Source organism: Myotis davidii, unplaced genomic scaffold, assembly GCF_000327345.1.
Source record: "Myotis davidii unplaced genomic scaffold, ASM32734v1 scaffold496, whole genome shotgun sequence".
Taxonomy (NCBI): Eukaryota; Metazoa; Chordata; class Mammalia; order Chiroptera; family Vespertilionidae; genus Myotis; species Myotis davidii.
The window spans coordinates 3,386,869-3,397,743 of NW_006289398.1; the positions used below are offsets into that span (position 1 = coordinate 3,386,869).

The 10,875-nt window shown below is 44.3% G+C and overlaps 1 protein-coding gene across 1 annotated transcript in view; it reads left to right on the plus strand.

Annotated features, from left to right (window-relative positions):
- Positions 1–10,875, plus strand: part of C1QTNF3 (C1q and tumor necrosis factor related protein 3) — a 23,199-nt gene that overhangs the window by 7,378 nt on the left and 4,946 nt on the right. The window contains exons 2-5 of the mRNA XM_006761769.2: positions 1,087–1,198; positions 3,686–3,840; positions 5,188–5,317; positions 9,663–9,762. Of these exons, the coding sequence (XP_006761832.2) occupies positions 1,087–1,198; positions 3,686–3,840; positions 5,188–5,317; positions 9,663–9,762 (497 nt within the window). The remainder of the gene's footprint in view (positions 1–1,086; positions 1,199–3,685; positions 3,841–5,187; positions 5,318–9,662; positions 9,763–10,875) is intronic.

A 10,875-nucleotide genomic window follows, 5' to 3' on the forward strand; every position in this document is an offset into this window, starting at 1 on the left:
CAGATTGGAAAGAGCAAGGTGGGGATTGGATTTCCGGATAGTTAATAAGATTACATGCTCTCTTGAGGGTTAATATCCCCTTGGTATTTCGAAGATACTAGTATGTTAACCTAGTTGCACAAGAACAATCAAGAGGGCTCCCTTAAAACCTTCCACTAAAGAAGTTATAGGCCTGGGGTGTGACTACCCCCCATGACCTGCCCAGTTAGGAATTTAGAGTTTATGATCAGATCACTCTGTGAAGTTACTTTCTAAAGCACTCTTCCCCCCTTTTTTTGTTGACAGTTTCCCCTTTTGGTCATAAATTAATCCAAAGTATGCTTTGATGGCAACCTTTTGGTCAGACAATGTGGCCTCACAGAGCGAGGAAGGCTAATTCCTAGGCAGTCTCCGTATCAATGTTGTCTTGTTGGCCACTGGAGAGGGGCCAATGCCATAACCACGGGATCTGAGTTGAGGCTGATTTTTTCCCCCCAAAAAGGGAAGGGGAGGTAAATGGAAGGCAGTCAGGTCTGATGGTTTTCATTGGAGGAAAAAAAAGCCACTCTGGATCTTCTACCCTGTGAACTGTCATGGTCTGAGCGCTGCCTCTGCCTCATTCTTCCGTATTTGTCATCTAGTATAATATTGGCACAAGCCATGAATAAAAAGGAGTATTAGCAGTTATCTTACACATGTTCTGTGAAAAGTTGATAATTGTCGTTTGGGGGTCATGGACTCAATCTAGCTGCATCCGAGGCTCCTGGGGGAAAAAGGAGGGTTTTCTGGAGTTTCCTCGTTTGCTGTCACGAGTAGCAGCGAAAAAGTACTTCTAGGGATACTGCCCAACACCCCACCCTCAGCGGCCCTCGCACTCCTTTCCAAAGAGTGAGTTCCTCTATTCATTCTCTTGGGTCCTTTACCCTTTGATCTTTGGTTCATCTTAGCTACCGCTGACTCCTTTGCCATTGACATCCCCACCCCACCCCGTCTTTTCTGATGTTGTTGTGGGTTGTTTGGGGTTAAACTTGCCTAGGGAGCAAGGCCAGAGGAAATTCAAAAGTCCTATTACTTTGCTCTGAAACTTCTCTTTGTCTCTTTTTAAAGTCTCCATCACCGGGAGGACTGCCCCCAGACTGCAGCAAGTGTTGCCATGGAGATTACAGCTTCCGGGGCTACCAAGGGCCGCCTGGACCTCCTGGCCCCCCTGGCATTCCAGGTAAGGATGGGAGAGATGCACCTTGCTGGCCTCATTGCTGACTGTGCCAGAATGGGATCCAAGGGCTGAACCCAAGTAATCTGAGATGCTTGGGTGTGATCCAAGGTGTGTGCATGGAAAATCCAAAAGAGAGTGGGCCGACTGGGCTTATAGAGACAGCTTAGCTGGAGCAGCATAACCTCCGTCCTATTTATGATTCCATTTGAAGCATGGCGTAGGGAACCACCTGATCTTAATGGGGACATGCCCTGGCTTCAGATCGCTGCCACAGTGCAGTTCATGTGATGCACTGTATCTAACTTTCAGGGGACTTGTGAAGTGAGAGTATGAAGGAGAGGAGGTTTCCTGGTCTAGACTACAGGTATCTCCATGAGGCCATTCACTGAGCTACCCATCCTTCTGTCAGATTCTTAATTCAGTTCAATTTCTCTTCCCCTGGCCTTCAGCCGCCCTCAGTTGCCTTTTATGGCTCTCTTGGTCTCATGGGAACATTTTTGCACTATGTGGAGGCACGGGGAATGCTGTAGAGCTCCACAGTGCCTCTCTAGACCCACCATTCACCCACCCTGACTCTACTGAGTGGTGTCCCAGGCATGTGGGGTTTGGATAACTTGCTGGTGTCCTCGGCCAGACAGGGAAAGCCCAGGTCCTCTCCATCCTAGAATTTCTAACCCTCTCTGGGGGTTTAGTTGTCTTCCTTCTCTCCAGGTTAATTCCTGGGGTTGGACCTTTTCTCAGGGGTTGGAAAACGTCTTCTTGCTCTTCCCTGATTTGTCCCATTGATGCTATCGCTATGAAATTAGAGTTAATTTTTTAAAGACAATTGATTGGCTTCTTGAATGTAACCAAATTTAAAATGAGAAAATATCTTCCTGGCTGGTGTGGCTCAGTTGTTGAGCATCGACCTATGAACCAGGAGGTCACGTTTGGATTCCCGGTCAGGGCACCTGCCCGGGTTGTGGGCTCGACCCCCATTGTGGGGCATCCAGGAGGCAGCCGATTGATTATCCTCTCTCATCATTGATGTTTCTATCTCTTTCTTCCTCTCCCTTCCTCTCTGAAATCAATAAAAATATATTTTAAAAATAAAATAAATAAGATGAAATGAGAAAATGCCCTGTTAGAATTTAAACTGTGATTCTTGGCATTGAATCACCGTCATTGACCATCAACGGCATCAGGCAGCAGGTACAGCGGTTCGAGGTGAGATATTCAGACTCTTCTAAAATCTTCTCCAGTAAACTCTGCTCAGGTGACAGGACAGGCTGGCCTTGGCTAAATGGTCCCCATCAGGAGCAGTTTAGTCATTAACTCACTAACCTATCAACAAAGTTCATCCATCTGGGAGAATTGCAAGCCTGCTGTGATACCCGACCAAAGGTCGCAGGCAGAGTCAACAGCAAAAGGGCCCAAAATTCAACAAATGTAAAAAGAAAAGAGCTACAGATGTTGTCCCATGGTGGCAAAATAACGGGAAGAATTGAAGTTGTTAGCCAAGTCTTGCTTTCAAAATTATTCTAATTTTTTATTCAAGATTTTATTTTTTCTCATTTTTAAAAGGGGATGTGTCCTTTGAAGAAAACTTTTAAAAACACACAGAAAGAAAACAGAAAAGTATGTAGAATGACACACAGATCACTCATGTTCTGTCCATGTAGAAAAAAATCACTATAAATATTTTCCTGAAATTTGTTCTAGTCTTTTCCCCCTTCAGGTATAACACACACACACACACACACACACACACACACACGTGATATATATTCATACACACACATAGCACATTGTTTGCGGGTAGTCTTTATCGCGCGTCTTTATCGCGCGCTAACAGGTGGCGTGGTCCATTTTTGCTAATTTTTTACACAAATGGCAACGTTCAGTAAAATTACGATAACTTTAGTTTACGTATTTATACGTTACCGGCATTCTACCGCTAGTCTATAAAAAAAGTATTAATACGTGTCTCGCGCTCTACTACCAGTCAACGTATAAGCAAAACGTATAAATACGTTTCCCGCATACAATGTGATAGTATCATGCTATCTCTATTGATGGATAACCTTTCTATCTAAAAATATAATGAATATTACTAATGTTATTACTTTTGTTCATGTTCAGCATTCTTTTTTATGACTATAAAACATCATCTCCCAGTTGTATTTTTTTTTTTAGTTTAGCCCTTCCAGTATTGGGGGACATTTAGGTGGTTTCTAATCTTGCTACCATAAATGATGCTTTGGTAATCAGTCTTCTACACTTTTTTTTTCATCTAAGTCCTGTTTTATAAGAAAAACAGGCTTTGGAGCCTTAAGTGTCCTGTTTAAAGGAGACCCCATTTGATGGTGCCTCCATGGCTGTGTCTTTTATTGTTTCAAATGGTCCCCCTTTACAACTGAGTTTGTACATTTGGGGGCTGTGTTTGTATGAGAATAGATGGTGAGTATGAGTGATGGGGCTTTCTCATGTGACGATGTCTGATTGTTTAAGGAAACCATGGAAACAATGGCAATAACGGAGCCACTGGCCACGAAGGGGCCAAAGGTGAGAAAGGAGACAAAGGAGACCTGGGGCCACGAGGGGAGCGAGGGCAGCACGGCCCCAAAGGAGAAAAGGGCTACCCGGGGGTCCCACCGGAACTGCAGGTACGTGCCCGGTGCACCTCCAGGTGACTTCTGCATGGTCCTGGGCTTCCTGGTCCCGGGCAGAAGGCTCAGGCACCAGCGTGGAGGATATCTGAGTCTCAGTTCGCTCATCTCTAGCGTAGGAGGATTGTGCTGTTCAGAGCGCTTTGCCATCATTCTTAGGGAGCAGGAAATGTTTGAAGGTGAAACCTAACTCCCTCAATAGACCAAATTCAAGGCAACCCTGAATGTCAGCTCATCTCCCACTTTCCAAATTTGAAGCTATCCTATATAATAAAAGGCTAATATGCAAATTGACCAAACGGCAGAATGACTGGTCACTATGATGCGCACTAACCACCAGGGGGCAGACACTTAACGCAGGAGCTGCCCCCTGGTGGTCAGTGCACTCCCACAGGGGGAGCGCCACTCAGCCAGAAGCTGGGCTCATGGCTGGTGAGCGCAGCGGCGGTGGCAGGAGCCTCTCCCGCCTCCGTGGCAGCACTAAAGAATGTCCAACTGACGGCGGGGAGCAGGCCTAGGCCATCAGTCAGACATCCCCCAAGGGCTCCTGGACTGCGAGAGGGTGCAGGCCAGGGAGAGGGACCCCACCCCCAAGTGCACGAATTTTGTGCAGTAGGCCTCTAGTGCTAAATAAAAAGGGTTTTGACAGCTCGAACATATAAACTGTCTGAAAGATCAATGGGGGGAAACTTTGCCTTTTGTTTGGGCACAGATAGTGGTTGTTTGACGGTGGATAAATTCCATCATTTTTCTGGGCCTTGTGAACTAAGAGGTCCTGTGTGTTACTCTAACTGCTTTTGTGGTTTTGTAGTGTTTTAATGAATGTTGCTGAATAATTTTAGCAACCTGGGAGCCACATGCCAGTATACATTTACCAATAAAAGGAGTCAGATGCCACTTGGCCAGATTAAAGTTAACTAATAAGATGGATGTTCTCAAAGCCAACTCTAACCCCAAAGCTGTGAGTGTTTATACCCTGGCTAAGGGCTTCTCAAATCTTTAATATACTGAGGTGTGCTTAATAGGTATAAGTAGAAGATTTCATCCAAGTTTTCCCAATGTGATCTGATAATAGAATGTTAACATTTCAAACAGCATTTTGAAGTCTAACGTCCCTTGAAATGCACGCTCAAACTGTCGATATTCACCATTATTTCGTGGCTACATAGCATAAAAATGTTAGCAATGACCATGATTTATTGAATTCATTTGCCACAGATTAATGTTCGAGTGATTTCCCATCTTGCTGTTACAGATACTGCTGAACTAAACTGACCTGTATAAAAACCTACTTCTTTAAAGTAAACTGTCTGTTAAGTAACCACCAACCCTCCCTCTCCTTAGATCGCCTTCATGGCTTCCCTGGCCACTCACTTCAGCAACCAGAACAGCGGCATCATCTTCAGCAGCGTTGAGACCAACATTGGGAACTTCTTCGATGTCATGACTGGTAGATTTGGGGCCCCAGTGTCAGGTGAGAAGTAAAAGTAAATGAATGACTGAATTAATCCCTCCACCAACCAAAAAAGAAGGAAGGGAGAGAGGGAGGAAGGGAGGCAGGGAGGCTGGGAGGGAGGGAGGGTTACATTTTAGATTAGTGCCTCTCAATCCGAGGTTATTGGTTTAGAGTGATCATGTAATTGATTATATTCAGTGTTCACTATTAGTTATTTCGCCAGAGTTTCCCAGGCATCTCTTTACCAGCTAAACTTTAGCCTCTAATTATTTTCTTAAGGCTTATGGCATCAGTAGTCCCGGGACGTCACATGTTCTGTACTCCGTGGTAACTTGAGCTGCATGTAAAATTACCTTGGCTTACAGCTCTTTTCCCCCCCGTCTCCAGGCATTTGGCCTGAAGAGCTCTGAAATATGTCTGAATTTTTTCTCTTATAAGAAACTTAATCGTTTTGTTTGACTTACCAAAGAATTCTTGCTTTAACTTCAAAGTCCAATATTTTTCTAGAATAAGTGTTGGTCATTCTGAGTTAACTTTTCCTGCTCTGCATTGTGCCCCTTTGATATGTGGGTTTAAGCCTTCTTTTTGTCCAGAAAAGTTTCTTTGAATTACTTTTTAAAACATAAATACTGGTTTTTCTTCTCACTGTTGTAGTAAGGCGGGGTGGCAGTGGGAGCAGTCAGACTTGTGTTAAGAAACCTGGTTATAAGAGGTAGATGATCTAGAGAATATTTTAAAACTATAATGAAGCCAATAAAAAGTCAGTTAGAGTTTATTATCATCACGGGCCAGCCACTTTAAACAATGTCAGTGATAAAATACTCCCTTTGGAGTGTGATAAAATACTCCCTTTGGAGCATTTCCCTCCCTGACCCCTTGCAGTGCATCTTAGCACACCGCTGGTTGACTTCTTTAAAGGACCCCAATTATGCCTTGCTTGCTTTGTTTTTAACTTTTCTTTGTCTTCTGTGTCTATTATTTTCTGTAATCTTTCAGTGCTCTTCATTTCCATTTCATGTTGTTTGCTTCTTCTCTTTCTATCCTGCATGTTCTTAATTGTATCTTCTTTTTACTTCTTCCAGTTTCTTCTGTCTTGTTTCCATGATTTTTTTAAAATGTCTTAACGTTAGTCATGATGTCGCGATTTTTAGTTCCCTCTTTTGTCTGGCCATTTATTTCTACCATGAATTCCTGCATAGCTTCATGATCCTTACATATTTACTTCACTGCTATATTTTACATTCATGATGGAACACTTGGTTACATTTTTCATCGACTGCATAACAACGTCTCCTCTTGGTGAGTTTTCTTCACCTGTTGGTAATTGTGGCTGTGCTTTTCTAGTTTTTAAAGTGAACTGATGGTTAAATGAGTTGGGTTTTCCTAGACCCACTCACTACGTGCAGTCATTTCTGGGTAAGGATGGGCCCAGCAGCCCTCCGGGCTTGGTCACTCAGTGGCTCCCTGCCCTGCTGTCGGGGGACTCACTGCTTTTCTTGTTTCAGTCCCTCTGTGTCTGCCCTGTGTGGCCACACTTCCTCTGCCTCCCCAGTCTGCTCTGGGTCCAGCAAGACTTGGGGACCCAGCCTGGCACTTGCCACTTCTCTTGTGTGTGGACATCTTACGTTTGCTGGAGGGTTCTAGGATCCGCCACTGCAGGGCTGCTTTCCACACCTTCTGTACCTTAGTTAGCAACCTTCCCCCAAAACAGAACTTTTGCTTCATCTCAGCTCTGCTCACCGGAGGAGCTTGTCAGCGTCGGTCCTTCAGAGCGGCCTTTCTCCACCAGGGAGTGTGCTTTCCTTGGCACTGATTGCGATCTGCTGCTATATGGCCTCCTCTAACCCCTTTGCCCCACCCCCTTGACACCTCCATGGGACTTTTAAAGTTTATTGTTTTGTTGTTTTTATTTATTTGTTTTTGTCTCTTGGCTTTGTGGGAAATGGATACCTCTAGGTGTTTCTTTTCAATCCCTTTTGTTTCTCTATATGGTATCCAGAAGGAAAAGACAAAAATTTGGATGGATGCAGTGACCATGTTAGACTTGTTGCAAATGCTTTTAATGTGCGCCTCGATTTATTTTCTACCCAGCTAAAGTCAGACGTGAATGTCATAGGAAGTGATAGAAGCAATCTTTCATCACGCTTCCATCGGCTTTAAAACGTCTTTTGTGATGTTTCTGCTCTGAAGGTTCAGTTTATAATTTTCCTTGAACTGTTTTGTTAAGCACTATCCGTGCCACAGTTTATATAAATACCCAGGTAAGCCCAGTCCATGGTTGCATTGTTTTCAATGGCTTTGTAATGGAAGCTCAAGGGTTTAGTAGTTCTTCAGAACTCTAGTTATCAGATATGATTCTGATAATAGCAGCTGTCATCTGACTCCCATGTTACTGTTTAAGCCTCATTCAATAGATGGCAAAGTGACTGTCTTATGATTTTCGTCTTTGGGAGTGATGAGACAAAGACGGTTGATTTCTGCAGTTACAGTGACATCTGAAAACCAGAGTACAAGTGCGTTCTCGGAGGAAACGCCATGTGTGGATATAATATATATATTCATTTTTGTATTTTCAACTCTGGGGATTTTATTATTCACCATCCGGTTCCTCAGTCTGCTTTCTCTGAAAAGCTTCTGCCATTTATTACAGTAGTCATCATTTTTTTTCATGAAAACAAAGATCTTTTCCTGTCCTTTGATTCCAGCGTTATCTTCTTAAGGCATTGAAAATTGGTGTGTGTGTGTGTGTGTGTGTGTGTGTGTGCGTGTGTGTAATAAGTTTTGTAAAATGTAAAAAAAACTGGACACATATACACTACTTTCTTTGAGTTCTCTGCTTTTCACCTGTGGACCACCTGGGAGTATGAATGGACCTGGCTGATGAGTATGCTACTTCCTTTCATCCCAGCGCCTTGACTATGCGAGCCTGCACTAAGCGAAGCATAATCAGACGTCTTTATTTGGTTCCACTTGACTCAGAAGCAGGTGCACCAGCATGTACCCTTCCAGCTTCCAGCTTACTTGATTGCACCTTTGGAAAAGAGCCAAAAACGATGCAGGGTTTAGATGTCTCTGGGGCTTTCTCTTCCAGAGCCTGCTGTGGGCTGAATACAATATCCCTTCAAAGTCCCTCCATTGAACATCCCATGCCCAAAGGGATCACTTCCGGAGATAGGGCCTTTGGGGTGTGATTAGATCCTGAGGGTGGAGCCCTCGTGAACGGGATTAGTGCCTTCCTGAAAGAGGCCCCTCTGCCGAAAGACGATACAAGCAGAAGTCCACGACTTGGAAGAGGGCTCTCATCTGACCAGGCGGGCACTATGGTTGCAGACTTCCGACCTCTGGGACTACGGGAAATAATGCCTATGGTTTATAAGCTACTCAGTCTGTGGTATTTTATCACAGCAGTTCGAATAAGCTAACATGCGGCCATGAGTTTAAAAATGTAACCTGGACATCAGAGAGCCCGGTGCTTGACCTTCAGTCATCTTTCCAGAATGTACTCTCAAACCTAGGGCTCTTTGGGGTTGAGATTTTCCTTTTCTCCCCTCTCCCTATGATTGGATTCTCCTTAATCGCCCAGTAAAGGTACTGTGTGTCTACACTGGCATTTCGGATCTATCAGGTTAAATTAAGGTGCGTTCGATGAGGAGCCCTGAAATCTTACAAAGACATTCGTATCTTTTAAAATATGTTTGCCTTTTCCAGATGAGGATACATATTGATAGGAGCGCAGTTATGCTGCTGAGTCCACGTTGCATCTTTCTGCTTATTGTGCATAATTTCACCTACTTACAACGTCTATTGTGAGAAATTGTTGGGACTGTTTCTTTAGGGCTAATCCACATTGATCTGTGTTACAGTATTTCTTATCTGTGGCTAAATCTGTGGCGAGTGTGCTCATCTGCTGTGCTGTTTATTACACGCGTTTATTTTCCTGGGCCACGGGGGCCACATGTCTATTGTTCAGGGCTCTGTGCCTTGGCCATGTGAGTCCTGGGGGCGGGGTGTCGAAGATGGTTAACCTGTACCTGGAAACTTTGTGCTCTGTACTCTGTAACTTTGCCTTAAGCACTTGGTCAGGGGTAAGAGGAGGCAGTGACATACAGCCAAAATAAGTTTGACTCTTTCCTTGAACACACACTGTACACATTGGGAAAGTCTGAAAAAAAAAATTAAAGCAGTTTGCAGGTGAGAGCAGATAAAGAAGCCCACATGCAAATAAGGGCCCAGAGGAACCTACCGACCACATAGACTATCCACAAAAGAAGTGGGAAGTCATGGGGCATATCTCCCTGCTGTCTCGTGGTCATCCATGTACCATACATTAACACAATTGTGATTTAACACCCGTCTTTTTCAGGTGTGTATTTCTTCACCTTCAGCATGATGAAGCACGAAGACGTTGAGGAAGTGTATGTGTACCTCATGCACAACGGCAACACGGTCTTCAGCATGTATAGGTGGGTGGCCTTCTTGATCATAGGTAATGTCCACGCCACGACTGTTGGCTCAAAGGATGGCCAAGGCCAGGGACTAGATAGGAATCAATAGACCCTGAAGTGGACCCTGCCCTCACTAAGAGCTCCCACACACCAGTATATGGCCAGATTATAACTACTAATTAGAATAAACAAGCCTGATGAACTTGGGCATAAACAGGTTAAGAGGCCATGAATTAATTACTAGCAACGCTCGCCATAGCCAGTCATTGGTATTCTTTTCTTAACGCATCGTCTCTTTCCTTCCCTCTCATTCTTTCCTTCTGCTTTCCCACTCTCCCACCCCTTTTGCTTAGAGTTTAGCCCCATGGATGGCCTTGTCTACCGTCCCTGTGGGCTGATGGATTGAGAGATTGGAGTAGGTTCTTCTCTCCTGGCCGTGCTGTTGCTCTGATATCTATCTTAGCAACCTGGTACTAGGGCTCCTTGAGGAGGAAATTATTTTTAAAAGAAATATTTCAACTTGCTGTGGTGTAAGCATAGGATGTGGGAAAGAGGCAAAGAGCTAGCATCTTCCCCACATTTAAATTGTTGGTTAGTTATCTACGGAAAACTTTGGGGCTGTTATCATTTCTCTGTTATTTTTTTAAAAAAATATTTTTATTGATTTCAGAGAGGAAGGGAGAGGGAGAGAGAGATAGAAACATCAACGATGAGAGAGAATCATTGATCGGCTACCTCCTGCATGCCCCACACTGGGGATCGAGCCCACAACCTGGGCATGTGCCCTGACCGGCAATCGAACTGTAACCTCCTGGTTCATAGGTTGATGCTCAACCACTGAGCCACACCGGCCGTGCTTCCCTGTTATTTTTTTTTAATTAAATCTTTATTGTTCAGATTATTACATTCGTTCCTCTTTCCCCCCCCCCCCCATAACTCCCCTCTTCCCAGTTTCTGCCCTACCCTCCGCCCTCACTCCCCACCCACTGTCCTCATACATAGGTGCACGATTTTTGTCCAGTCTCTTTCCGCATCTCCCACACCCCTTTCCCCCCCAAGAATAGTCAGTTCATTCCCTCTCTATGTCCCTGATTTTATTATGATCACCAGATTATTTATTCACTTGATTCT